At 37.5% G+C, this 14,890-nt stretch overlaps 1 protein-coding gene across 7 annotated transcripts in view; it reads right to left on the bottom strand.

Moving 5' to 3' along the window:
- ELAVL2 (ELAV like RNA binding protein 2) overlaps nucleotides 1–8,960 on the bottom strand; it is a 155,856-nt gene extending 146,896 nt beyond the window's left edge. For 5 of the 7 annotated variants that reach the window (XM_032300036.1, XM_032300039.1, XM_032300041.1 and 2 more), the window contains exon 1: nucleotides 8,868–8,960. Coding sequence is in view for 2 of the 7 variants with exons in the window: in XM_032300042.1 (XP_032155933.1) it covers nucleotides 8,868–8,894 (27 nt within the window). In the remaining 5 variants the exon portion in view is untranslated. The remainder of the gene's footprint in view (nucleotides 1–8,867) is intronic. The other 2 variants (XM_032300032.1, XM_032300028.1) reach the window with 2 other exon arrangements.
- Between the last annotated feature and the right edge of the window lie 5,930 nt (nucleotides 8,961–14,890).

The following is a 14,890-nucleotide window of genomic DNA, read 5'->3' as shown; positions in this document are numbered from 1 at the left end:
GGACTGACACAACCACCCCACAAGTTACTCACCATGATTGTTTAACAGAAACATGCACAATTTCCTTGGGATCTAATTTTAAATATTAACAGAAATCAGGACTCTACTTAATATCCTCTGATTAGTGGAGATTAATTTATTACATGAACAACCTGTTACCTTGGAAGGAAAAGAGATATGTCCTAGTAGGCCTGGGGTATTAGCAATGTCAGTAAAGGTGGCAGCATAAGCCTAGGGGAACAAAGAACAGTCAGGTCCTAGAAGTATCAAGAGAAAATGATGAGGAGGTAAGGAAACCAAGCAGATAGTTTCCACCATTTGCCTAGGGCAGGTCTGGGTGCAGCTGGTACATTCTCAGGCTTTTATAGGCCTTCTTGGTAGAAAACCAGAGTGATTTATATGCTGGCATATCTCTATACAGAAATTCAGGGATATTCCAATACTGCTACACCACCAGACAGAGTTTTTAATTTAGAGATTCTAGAGAACAGACTTTTGTTATACCCTCTCTCTGGATTTAAGAATGGAAACTGCATAGATTACCTAAGGGCTCACTGGGACAGTACTTATTCTCTGGGGACTCCCTACCCTAGGGGTTTAGAAATGACTCTGCCATCTAAATATAAATCAATATTATGTATTGGCAAACTGTTGGTAGATCAAGGAGATGTTGATCAAGAGGTTGATGAAGGAGTTGGTATGCCCAGATTCTAGTTTTTAAACTTTTGTGAATCACTATGTTTCCATATATAAAGGGAATGATGTTTGCTTGTTTTACTTAGTAGGATTATTGTAAAGCTAAAAGTAAGTATATTAACACTGGAAAATTTTTTATTGGCACAAGAAATGAGAGGAAAATAATTTTTAATGTGTATAACTTTCTAGTAAATTATACAAATGCCTGTCAGAAACATATTTCCTTTTTTTAAATTAAGTAAACTTTTTCATTTTCAGTATGATTCTCCAAAGTTTCAAAATCAACTCATCAGATAACAACTCTGTATTAAAACTTCAAAAAGTGAAATTGCGTGACACTTGCTGAAATATCATGGAACACAAAAATGAAAATTTATAGAAATTTCAGAACCTTCCATTTCTTTTTTTTGTTTATGAATATAATGTTTTATCTAAATCTCGCCTTAGACAATTGGATTCAAAAACGTGGCTCTTTGAAATTTCAGAAAGGAGGGAGCCCTGTCAGAGTTTTTTGTTTAACCAGCAGAGAATTGCATTCTCACAGCTGGAGGCTGAACAGCTGTTGACTCTGACATTTTTCTGTTCCCCTGGGTGAGAGTTCAAGGACCCTCTCTATGCCATCAGGAGGACAGCCAGTAAAGGGGTCAGAAACATGTTCCAGTGCAACTCAATTCCAAGGCCACCCTAGAGGACTGGAGAACGGATTAACTCAGAGCCACTGTAGCCCAAATGGTAGAGATAGTCTCCCACTTGAGGAAAACCAGCCTCCATGAGAATTTACTTTCTGACTTATGTCCAGATTTCAAGGCTTATGTCACCTGAAGGACCCTTGATATTGGCCAGTCTCAGGAATTCCGTGTCCTTTTAGAATTTATCAATGTATGTCCCCCTTTTTTTTTCACATATAAAGGAAATTTCCCTTTCACTCAGAGTGCATTTCTGGGTACTTCTTGGTAGATACTAAATAGCTAACTCCATTTTGATTTTATAGGAAGAAAAATAAACAAACAAGAATATTTCAGAATAGCTGTCACTGCAGCACTATTTATTGTATCCACTAGAGGACTCCTCTTAGAATAACTCAAAATCTTTCCCTTCTCATTCTCTATGGCCTCTGGCATTTGATGCTCAACTAACTCTTGAGTTGGGCCACTGGCTGCATATCAGTGTTAGAATGAAAACATTTCCCCTACTTTAACACCTCATGCTAGTTCAATAAAGCCATGTTTAAATAACTGAACTGGCTTCAATGAACTGTACTTGCCATTTTTTCCTGCTTCTTAGCTAGATAAAATGGAGATAATTAGGAAGTGGATGAGCAGGTTTAATGAAAGCCAGTTTCTTTTGGTATACTCCTGAAGCAGCAATCATCATCTGTTTGGCTTTTGAAGAGCAACAATTATAATCACTTAAACCCCCAAGGGGAACAAAAATAGAATTTACATTAGCATATAAAATATACAGCTGGATTGGGCAAGCCTACAAAATTCTGGGGAAATCATTCTAATCTGAATGCTATTCAAACTCACAAGTAAAATGAGTTCAAGAGTATTTTACATACTTCCTTCCTATAAAGTAATACATACAACAATATTGAGAGGATTTTCCTAAAAATGAACACAGGGAAATAAAAAACTGTTGCCAGGAGAGAATCCCAGAAGGAATGGGCTAAACTGTATTGTCACGATATCAGAGAGGAAAATGCATAATGATATTCACACAAAGTACTAATCATTCTGAAATGAAGGTTTTTACTGTAAAGCTACACACATTTGGGAGTTTAAGAAACAAATTTTTGTCTGATCATTGCTATAACTTACTCATAAATAAGGAAAATTTCAGATTAATAGTATTTCCCTTCTCCTCCATTGCAAATGTGAAAGTAATACAAAGGAAAGTGAAATTGCTTAAGTTGATAACCTATTGTTATAAAACACAATTGTTTCCTATTTTAAAACATTTTCATATCATTTCCTCTCAAATAATCTCTTTCTTACCTCCTTTCTAATTCTAGCCCAGATCACAGGCAATCTCCCTCATCATTTACAATATTTACTTTTGCTTTTGTATGCCTTTCACAATTTGCAAGATATATATATATATTTATTGGTAGAGCATAGAAGAATAAAAATGGGGCCTGTGCTTTATCCATTATGCTACTAGCAACAAAACGCTAACTTTAATCAATATATTAAAGGCTTTCCCGGCTGTGCACATTTGTGAAAGGCAGTGTATTTGAGAAATTACACTAATGAATCTTGAAAAACTCAGCATCCTACACAGAAAACTTGTTCTCTCATCGTAAGTACATATCAATATGTAAAGACAAGAAAAACATATACTTCATCTTTCTGTATATTATTTGAAGAGCTAGTGTTACATTTCTTTAAAATGGAAAAAAGTCAGTAAGCAAAATTTCACCTCCACTGAGAAGCCTTCCTGAATATCACACTAAAGCCAACCACAGGCATATTAGCGAAAGCTTCCTCTGGACTCCTAAAAGCACTTTTTACATATTTCTGATACCAATTATCTCATTACATTATAACCATCTGTTGACATGTCTATCTCTTACACAGACTATGCATTACTTGACGACACAGCCATCATTTCCAGCCAAGTATTATCAGTTTCTACCACCATGTCTAACCCATGTATGTAATAATGTCTGTTGAATGAAGTGTATCATTCACTGCATCCTAAGACATCAAAATGTTGTGGAATCCATGGTAGGAATCAAACTTACATATTAAATGCCATTTCTGCAACAGTATCAGATTGAATGATAAATTAAGCACTAACAAATTAGAAATTCAAAAGTCTAGGTTTCTGTAGCACTCTTAGCACTAATTATCTTTAACAAAGGATCGTGGTAGCATTTTAGATTTTGTTAAATATTTATAATATTAATCAGCTCTTTACCTATCCCATAGTTAATTATTTTTACTGAAAACACTTGAAAAGCTGAGTTCTTAGTTCTTCTTGGTAATGACCTCAGGTTTCATTAACTTTATAATCTCTATTTTAAAAAAATTAAATGCATTAACATTGCCTTCTCAGTCTTTGTCAATGTGTGTCAAGCCAGGCAGTATCTAGCTTGTATTACTCTGCCCTTTCTGTAATGCTGTGAGAGGCTTTAAAAATCTACAACATATAACTTTACTTTGAACACAAAATGTAATGATTTCATATTCAAAAGGATTTATAGGGAGAATTGTGGTGCATAGCTTGAAGGATTCCAGGACCTATGCAGCAACTTCCTTAGGATCCTTTGGTTCTTTTCTTACTTTAAACATAGTTCACATTTTTTCTACCACATTTCCAAGTGAAATTATCATTTTGTATAAAGTTATGACAAAGCAGTGGAGAGGTAGAAGAAAATAGACTCCAGAAGACCTATCCTAAAATACTCCTGGATTTTTAGTTAATAATAGTTAATATTCTTATTAAATTCTATTTTAAAAAATTAATTATACCATAAATTTAAAAATGAACAACTGCTTTAATAATTTTCCCTTTAGCTTCATATTGATATAACCATAACTTTTATATGTATACTTACACATATTCATTATTTATATAGACAGATTTGTACACTTTAATGAATATGAATGGAAAGAAAAATTGTATAGACGGTCATAGGATTTTAGTACATAATCATGTAATATAAATTTCCACATCAAGGATGAAACAGAAAATTATATGAACATTTTATTAGCTATAATAAAAACTTGGCCTGAATTTTATTTGAAATTAGACCAATAACTAAAATTAGTTTTGGGAGGGGTAATAACTGAGGGTTTTTTCCAAGATCAAAGTAAAACAGAGTTGAATGGTTGAATGCTGGAATACTGTGGGGTTGAAATGCTCAAGCCTCGTAATTCTCCCCTTTATAACCTGGTTCTTAAAATTCCAAAATTATCTGACTAAAAAATCTATTATTACTTTCATAGTAATGTGGTTTAAACATGACTAATTTGGATGGTTTCACTTTATAAAAAATTGAAACTTACAAAATGGGATGTATCACTTTTTTTAAGTTATTCACTTAACAAGATCATTAATTCAAACACTATTTTAACCTGTGAGCTCTCTGCATTAAGAAAAGTAAAGCAATTAAAAAAAATTTACAGAAAACAACTCAGAAGCCCATTTACTGCATAAAATGCAGATAGAGTTATTCTGAGTGCTTTCATTTCTTCTCAGGCGAAAAGTGAAACATTGAGCAGTTTTTTGTTGAATGTCAATGATGCCCTGAAACATTTTTTCATTGTTACTTAAAGATGCTTGAATGAATTACCTTGACAAACTTTTATCATCTCTACTCCATGTCTAAGCTAATCAACCCAAGAATAGAGAAAATTCATATCCTCATTTCTCAGGTCCAAAGATTTTGTAAAAAAAAAAGATCAAAATTAGAGCACTTTATGGGAAAGGATGTTTTCTCTGTATTTATTAGAAAGTCTATCATCTTTAATATTTAAAAAGGAATCATATAGTAGGGCCCTATTTGAAACTTTTTATTTTCTTTATCACTTACAAGTTTCGTTAGTTCACAAAATGAAGGCAGTTTAAAAAATGCCCCTTACTCACTGTGATTAGAAGTTAATTGATTAAGTATATCAAAGTAAACTCTTGCTTAGAAAATATATATTATGGTAAAAAATATCAAATGATTTGCTACCTGTAAAAATCATTTTATTATATTAGCAAATGTAAGTGTAATCAAAATTTTAAGTCTTGAAAATGAAAAATTAAATCCCATTTTAGTTGTTAAAATTGTGAAAATCACTCTGCTTATTTAAGTTTCCTTTTAAGGAAAACGGTACTGTTAGATCTTCCTTTTATTTAGTAGGCATCTTTGCTATTTATTTTAAAGTATTTTTGTCATTATAACTGAGTTAATCTTTCTCTCCTTTTGTTTTTGGAATGGAATCGAGAATAAATTCTCCATATTTAATGTCCCAAAAGAAAAACAACCAGACAAACCAGGCTATGTATCCAAACCCAATTTGGGTATAGTTAGAAAAATTTCAGTGAAACTTTTTTCTTAAAAAATGTTGTATTGCGAAAGTGCCAAGATTGACAGGCAATCCCTATGCTCAGAATTTGGGGCAGTTACATATGAGTTTTAACGCAGACGGCCTTTTAAAATTTAGTAGTATCTCCTATCCTTCTATTATTTGATTCTCATTTTGATTTTGGATCCAATTTTGGAGTCAGACAGATTTTGATTCACATCTTTACTTTATGGTTCATGAGCTATCTTACCTTAGGTATTCACTTTCTAGGTGAAATAAAAGTTACCACCTAAAGCGTTTTGAAGATTAACTGAGATGCTAAATATAAGGCATTTACATACATGATTGAATCCATGACTGGGTTATAGCAGGTAGACAACACATGTTAACTATTAAAAGTTAATGTCTTCAAGATTTTAGATTCTATATTTGACATAGGGTACATACTACTTTTAATACCAATTAGAAATAAATGAAGATTATTTTTGCATTTTTAAAATTATAATGTCACATCATCCTTTCTTTTTTGCCTTTATGCTTGCAGGTACATTGCATGCCCTGGGTATCGTACAAAGGGCAAAACCTGCAATGTACCATTCGATAACCTGGCTGCCATCCACCTTCACTTTCTACATCTCACTTTTCTCCTTTATGCATGAATACTTTTCACTTAAAGTGAGTCACTGTTATTGGAAGCAATGACTTTCTATCAGAGCATTGCTTAGTTGAAACACTTAAGAATGTTGTGCTTATGAACATTATAAGCATTCTGCTATTTGTAAGACTTATTCTAATAAACTGAGGTTCAAGAAAAATATCAGAACATGACCACTGTATTTTCAACGTGCCAATAACATAAATAGAACATTTATAATTTTGGTATAAAAGTAACTAAACTGAAAATAAAAATATTTGTATTTTGTAGAAAAAAATTGGTTATTGCACTTTTACATTTTAAATTTCTATGTTAAGAATATTTAGCAAACCTAAAATTGGCACAGAATTATGGTGAGGGAAAGTATGAGGACTATATAGCATTAAACAGTCTAAATAGGCAGTTAAATTATATGCACTGTTAATTATTTAGAAGATAATTTTCAATTACCCAGCTTATTTTAAATATTAATTTTTACTGTATTACTTAACTGAAACAGTATTTTCAGTGTTTGGGTGAAAACTAAGTAAATCTGATGACTTGAGATTATGATTATGATAAAAATAATTCTGAATAAAGGTTTTTCTCCACATGTCAAAGTAACATAATTTTACATGTATACAGGATATATATTTACTTATATATAAATATCTATACATCAGTATTAGATAATGAATTCTTACTTTGTTTAGCACTGTATACACATAGTTCAAGGTATTTATTTTTAAAGCCCAGGTAGTGTTAGTAAAGTTCAAGATTCATTATAAAATTAAATCCTATGATAGTTGAGTAATATGATCTAAAATTAATTATATAGTTAAGAACATTGTTAGCTTATTGTCTGTGGTCTAAGAATATTAGTGGGTAGGAGAAGCAAACCTCCCAAGTGAAATTCTTGCAAATACAAAGATATACTATGTTCTAATCTAAACACTTCTGAGACTTTTTTCACAAATTTTACTGAATTGATTCCTCTTGTGCCAACAAATTTGTAGTTTAACCATTTTGGTGTTTTAGGTCTCAAATTGAAAACTGTTTTAAGGATAGTTATTGCAAACAGCTAGACTAAAATCAATAAAGATGGTTTTGGAAGCTGAGTGCATAAAGTATCACTTTCCTGTGATAGTTACTGGTGAACTACAGTAAATTCATGTAGAATAGGCAAAAAATAAGTCAGTTGTCAAAATAAGTTATTAAAATATATGCCCACTAAAGTACATTAACCTTTAGTGCAATACAATTCGTATTTTTAAAGTTATTTTCTGTGTTTCCTATGATCACAGGAAGTTTATAGTTAATTTTTATTAAAATCTTTATTTCAAAATAGGTCCTGAGAAATGTAGCCACATGCAATTATATCTACACACACATAAATGAAAATTAAGAATGGACTCAACAAAACAATTCCTTTCAGTAGGTATTTCTGTTTCCATCCCATCCTTCAAATGGGAAAACTGAGATGGCCTTGCCTCATTAGAGAATGGGCAGGTCCATTTCAATACGGGGCATCCCAGTTCTCTCCATGGCAACAGCCCTGGATAAGTTAAAAAGGCAACTGAAAGTTTTACAACTACTGAGCACTATTAATCCTTTTTTTTTTTTTTTTTTAAGTGCAGAACAGGCCAAAAAATTTATAACTCTCCAGAGCAAAGGCTTTTACCCAACTTGGAATTGTTTACTTTGTCACAAATACTGTGTTGGATGACTATTCTTGGAAAATGAGTGAGATAAAGGGGCAAAACCCAGGAATCTATCCCTGAAATATACTTCCTATTTTAAAACAAAAGGGGTTAATTAGGAGAGGATGCCGATGAAGGACTCTTGAATGAATCTGTACACTTTAAAAACTGGGATGAATTGGAAGAGGGAGGGGGGTAGAGGGCAGTGGGAAGGAGGGTTAATAAGCAATTCTTTTCCCCAGCCCCAAATCTTTCAAGACCACAACTTTGCAAATGTATTATCTCATCATCATTCAGCATTTAAAATTTGACTAGGAATGATGGCTTCAAATGTTGCTACCTGAGGAAGTGTGAGGAAGAATGGTCTAACTGCAGGTGAGGACACATAGTTGTAGTAGCTGAGGATGACCCCGCTGTTCCTTTTCAAGATTTTGATCAGGAATGACCCGGCTAATGTGCCGAGTTCACGAAGTCAGAGCTTCAAGGTTCTTTTGAAATCAGACAATAACCTAGTTCCCTTCGCCTCCCTTCCCTACACGTCTCCCCTGCTGACTGCCAACTCTCACCCACTTAAAATGCATCAAGCCCATTATCATTCCAAGAGTCTCAAACATATAAATACACAACTTGTCCACTGACCATAGTAGAGAGAAAAAACAAAATTAGCACTACTGGTTTGTACGGGTTTCTTTTTGTTGTTGAACCACCCCCTCCTCCCAGCCCTCAACCCTTTGTGTGTGAGGATTCCCCTTCAAACCACCCACAGACCGAGCCGACGAGAAGAAATGGTAATTTTCGGTTTAAAAGTTCACTTACCACGGCAACCTCATATTGCTTTGTCATGCTTTTTGCACTTAAATTTTCAAAACTGCTTGTGCTGGGCGCAGAACTGGGAAGGCAGGGCTAAAGTATCTCTAGTAATCACAACAAAAAGGAGAGAACATTCACCAATCAGAATTACATTTAAATGCACAATCAAACCCCGGAGCAGGACGCACGGTTCAGAACACACCAGGGAAAGGATGGGGGTGGAAAAAGCCAAGCTACCAAAACAAAAGGTAAAGGGGAGAGTTGAGTGGTTGGAGGGGAAATTGATCCAAGCCGCCTTTTGACCGTGGACCGGCTTAAAAACCACCACCACCACCATCATTCCCCCCGCCCCCAGCACCCCCGCGATTACCCGAGTGACTGCACTTGCCTCCGCCAGCTCAACTGCAGGAGAGGAAAGCCCCATTTAAGTTCACTAGCCCTGCCACAGTCTTCCACTGCCTGACGGGTTCCTTCAGGAAAACACTTCCATAGGCATTCATCCACTTGAGGTGGGGTTGGCTGCTGCTGCGAGGCTGCTGCTGCGAGCAGCTGCTAGGACCGTTGCCGTCTCGTTCCTGCCTCTTTCGCGCTGCACAATAGCCCCGGCTGGGTGCACCTCATTAAGCCAGCCGAGAGCCCCAGGAGCAGGGCAAGCAGTGTGACAGCGCTGCCCCTTTGTAATGACTGTATGATGGATGCAACCGAAGGGTGGGGTCTGGGTGGGTCAACACTGTTAATGACAGTATGTATCATTCTGTCTGTCCTCCAGGAGAGGGAAGCCCCCTGCCCTCCCCTCAGGTCTCTCTTTCTCTCTCCCCTCCCTCCCTCGTCTGTATCTCTCGTCTCTCCTCTCACTCTACGCGCACACACGCACACACACTTTGCTCCCTCTTCCCCCACCTCCCTATGGCATTTTCTGCAGTCAGTGTTCAAAAAAATGATGAACACCATCGGGTAATTTCCAACTAAACTGATTACGGACGGCGAATTTATCCAAACACTTGAGGAAGGAGAAGATCCTAAAATCGAACAGCGAAGGCTGAAGGGGCGAGGAGAGCGGGGCGGACTTGGATGCCGGAGCAAGCGGGGCGATCGCTGGCCAATAGTTTGCAACTGCGGGTCCACACGCGCCGCCGGCGCGGCGCTGCTCCGAGGCGCGGGACGCCGCTTCCACGTGCGCCGCGCTCCTCCCAGCGCCCGGAACGGTCTCGGGGGCGGGCTGCACGGTGGGAAGAGCGAAATAAATAAAACAAGCCCGAGGAGCCGTAGCTGGGGCGGAAACTGCAGGAGGAACTTCTGCACCCGGGCTGCGCGCAGCCAGTCGGGGAAGAACTCTGCAACCGGACGGAAAGGGAGTTCGACCCACTCGGGAGGGGCTGCCAGGATGCTGGAGAGGGTGTCAGGGTCCGAGACTGCCTATTCGGGCGAGGCCTCCTTTCCCCGGCGATGGGGTCCGCCCTCGGACCAACACCCCCGTCCCGCTTCAGAGCGTCTGCCCCACAGGTGCGCAGCGAAGTCACCACGTTGGGGACCAGACCCCCTCCTCTCCCTCTTCCCTTCTCCTCCCGACCCAACACCCTCTTTACGTCTCACTCCACTCTGAGTCTCGCCTGTGTTGTCCCGGCTGACACAGGGAGGCAAAAAAAAAAAAAAAAAGAAAAGAAAATATCTCTCCTTTCGCCCCCTTTTAGGGGAGCCTTGGATCTTTGTCACCCCACTGACCCCACCCCGTTGACTTTTTCCCCATCTTTCAGCTTTGTTAATGGTCCCGAGAACCTACTTCATAGGCACCGATTTTTCTTCTATAGGAAAGCCTGGCAGAATGATTTTTATTTCCCTACGTGGACAAGTAGACTTATTTTACACTCAGCCTCCAGTTTCCAACTTAACTGTGATGCTCTACGCTCCTGATGTAGCTACAAAGTGCCTTCCAGACATCCTGAGCTATTTCTCCAGAACTGTGCGGATATTTATTTACGTTTATTAGAGTTTATGGAGCACCACTTCTCTGACTCTGTAATACACTTCTGTTTTTATCATCGTTGTCTTATAGCAGCTAAGAGAAAGCAAGAAGCATAGAGAAAACGGGGCATTTATGTCTAATGAAGCATCTCTCCTTTTTTATGTCAGCCATTTATTTATTAATCAGTTAAAATTTGTGTAGGCTGTGCAGCCTGCTCTAGGCCATGGGATAGCACTAAAGATTTTATGCCACTCCTCAAAGAGCTTCTGATCCACAGGGAAGGCAAAAGAACCTTCAGCTCTTAATTGCTTCTAACAAGAAACCACTTTTAATAGATGGGAAGGAGAGACCTTGTCAGAAGGCTTTCAGCAAAAAAAAAGGAACTGTAATGTTGACCTCAGTGATTCTTTCAGGTCATAAACCTGCAAGGCCTCAGAAGTCTCCCTGCCTTTTTTTTTTTTTTTTTAACCAAATGCTTTTCCCACCTTTTAAAAACTCTATTGTAGTACCAGACTTTTCCCATATTTCCTAAAATTAAATATAAAAGCAAGGGTAGGGGGCAAGAGAAGGCCAGTTGGAATTAGTAAGAAATCTAAATTGATCAATTAATTGACTAACAGTAACACTAACTTAAGCTTGCCTAAAAGAAATCCTTAGTGATATGCCTTAATGAGTAAAAATAAGAATTATATATAATTATGTATCATGCATAATTGTATAAAATTAGCAAAATAATTGTTTTTATGTAAATAGCTCTTTATAAGGGCATCTGAAGACCGTTCAAACATTTCCTCTTTTTTGTTTTTTGAGATGGAGTCTTCCTTTCTCACCAGGCTGGAGTGCAGTGGCTCAATCTCGGCTCACTGCAGCGTCTGCCTCCCAGGTTCCAGTGATTCCCCTGCCTCAGCCTCCTGGGTATCTGGGAATACAGGCGTATGCTACCACATCTGGCTAATTTTTGTATTTTTAGGAAAGACAGGGTTTCACCACGTTGGCCAGGGTGGTCTCAAACTCCTGACCTCAGGTGATCCACCTGCCTCTGCCTCCCAAAGTGCTGGGATTACAGGCATGAGCCATAGCACCCGGCCTCTCTTACATTGTTTTACTAATAAAATTGCATAATGGAGCCGGGTGCGGTGGTTCAAGCCTGTAATCCCAGCACTTTGGGAGGCCAAGGCGGGTGGATCACGAGGTCAATAGATCGAGACCATCCTGGTCAACATGGTGAAACCCCGTCTCTATTAAAAATACAAAAAATTAGCTGGGCATGGTGGTGCATGCCTGTAATCCCAGCTACTCAGGAGGCTGAGGCAGGAGAATTGCCTGAACCCAGGAGGCGAAGGTTGCGGTGAGCTGAGATCGCACCACTGCACTCCAGCCTGGGTAACATGAGTGAAACTCCGTCTCAAAAAAAAAAAAAAAATTGCATAATGAAAAAGATGACTATAAAATAGTTGAGAGTGGAAATAGTTAATGGGTTTTGTAGTATGTTATTAATTGTAATCATAGCAAAAGTGTATTAAAAGTTTATTATTAAATTTCTCCATTTCTTTAAGACCTAGATGGGCAAGATACTAAATACTTTTCTTGGAATACATCATCTTGATTGAAAACTACCAGGATATTTTTGAAAAAGTAGCTCACTAGCTGGCTGGGTAAGTTTGTTTACAATGGACTTTTCAATAATGGTGGTAGGCATACTGGAAGATATCCACTTTACTAAGTTCATTTTTCTGTGTTCTTTTCTGCTTCTCTAACCTTGAACTTTAGTCAGGGAAAATGGAAGGAATGGGAATGCTAACTAATAGAAGAAAGATATTTTCTTTGAACTTTGAAAAACAGACTTAAGTAATTGAACTTTAAATTTAGAAACTGGGGCTTTTAATAAATGAAATTTTAAGATGTGTAAAAACAGCTCCCATAAGTATATGCACCAAATGTATTAACCTTGTGATACAGAAGCTTGCACCTGGGAGAAGTTAACACCATTGGCGATTATTAAGACTTACCAACTCACTCAGCTTTAATAAAGAGACCTTCAGCCAAGTATGGAACACAGTTGTACTGAATTGGCAAGAATTATACACTTAAATGTAAATACATTTTTTCTGGGAGGTAAAGATATTATCAACGCTCCCAAAACACTTTAAATATTTTTTGAAAAGACTATTGTCCTGCAAAAATGTTTATCCTACCAAAAGTTTCTAGCTTGCTTCATAATAACCTTAGTACCACTTGGAAAAGATGTTTAATATCTGAATAATATGTTCTATTTTTGTTAATGGGATTATAGATGTGATGTGTTTCAGGCTCTGTGTTATCTATGGCAGGAAAAAATTGAGGGCAGAAGAGTTTCTTTGGCGTACATCAAGGACTACATTATAATCAATACAAGCAAACCCAGTCTGGAAAATATATAAGCTAGGTATTAAATAAGTAATTCACTGTCTATAAATCTCCTACCAGTGGGTGAATGTTGAGAGTCATGTAAGGGCTTCAGTCGCTGATGGAATATGATTGTTCATCCCAAGCAACCTTGGCTATCCTTTTAGAAACTTCTCAACAAGTTCTGCTACATGTAAAAACAAGATCATTGTCTAAGAATCCAGTAAGGCTTTTAAAGATTCTCTTTCATGCTACCCTTGAAAAGCAAGTTCAACATTCAGTCTTTCGGAAAGCATTTGTTTGCATGCTGTTAAGATTTCTTTACCCATGTTAGAGGGCAGAGTTTCTAGAGTCATACAGAAATTGGTTCCAATGCTTATAAACTGGGTAACTAGTACAATTCTCCTAATTACTCTGGATCACACTTCCTTCTTTAGTAAAATTAAAAGAACAAGGACCATCTCCTACAGTTGTGATGATTTAATGATACAAAGTGTAAAAACATACTGCCTAGTAAAAGGTCAGTCCTATTGAGACAGACATTGTAATTTGGCTCACTCGACATGAATTTTTAACCTCCTCCCTCCTTGTCTTACTCTAACTTAGAGACTGAAAGTTGAATATTTCATTTCCCAGTTTTCTTTGCAGCTAGTAGTGGCTGTTTCACATAGTTATGGCAAACTAAATGTAAATACAGCTGGGCGCAGTGGCTCATGCCTGTAATCCCAGCACTTTGGGAAGTCAAGGCACATAGATCACCTGAGGTCAGGAGTTCGAGACCAGCCTGGCCAACATGGCAAAAACCCATCTCTACTAAAAAGTATAACAATTAGCCAGACCTGGTGATGAGTGCCTGTAATCCCAGATGCTCAGGAGGCTGAGACAAGAGAATCGCTTGAACCCAGGAGGTGGAGGTTGCAGTGAGCTGAGATTGTAGCAACTGTACTCCAGGCTGGGCAACAGAGTGAGACTCTGTCTCAAAAACAAAAAAATGTAAATACGTATTTGCTGGGGAAACTTCTGAAAATGCTTTTGTTTTCCTGATGAAAGACGAATAGCAACAGCTGTCACCACTTTTTGCTCCTTCTTCCTACCCCCTTCTTCCTACATGGTATGTGTGATATCTGGAGCTAGAGCAACCATCTTGCGATTATAAACCAATATGTGTGAGCTGAAGGCCAATTGCTGAAAGAAGGTGAAGGAAGATAAGAAGAACCCAGGCTTCTGATAGCAAACTTGACTTGCTCAGTTAGTCCTGGACTGTCAGCCTTTAGACATCTTGTTTTATACGAAAAAATAAACTGCTCTTTAGTTGAGCCATATTTAGCTGAAAATTCTGAATATTATGTTACTGACATACCTGCCACCATCGTTGTTTTCTGCTGTTAAACAAAATCTGCCTTGATTATCTATATGACTTTGAATGTCAGCCATTTTGAAGAATTTCAGGTAAAAAACTTCTCTGAGACTCCACCCATGCACCTATGACTAGGTCACTGGTTTGGGTTTGGATGATCTGCTCAAATTATTGAAACTGGAATGGGTTTGTAAGGACCATTTTTTCTGAAAATCCCACAACTGACAATTCTTTTTGAGGAAGCCCCATAATTGTACTAAAAAAGACTGAACCTAATATATATATTGAGTCTAAATATATTTTCTCTTTTCTTCAATAATGTAT

The sequence above is a fragment of the Sapajus apella genome, unplaced genomic scaffold (assembly GCF_009761245.1).
Source record: "Sapajus apella isolate SASKATOON/1434 unplaced genomic scaffold, GSC_monkey_1.0 scaffold42, whole genome shotgun sequence".
NCBI classification, from domain to species: domain Eukaryota; kingdom Metazoa; phylum Chordata; class Mammalia; order Primates; family Cebidae; genus Sapajus; species Sapajus apella.
This window is presented reverse-complemented; position numbering and strand designations above follow the sequence as displayed.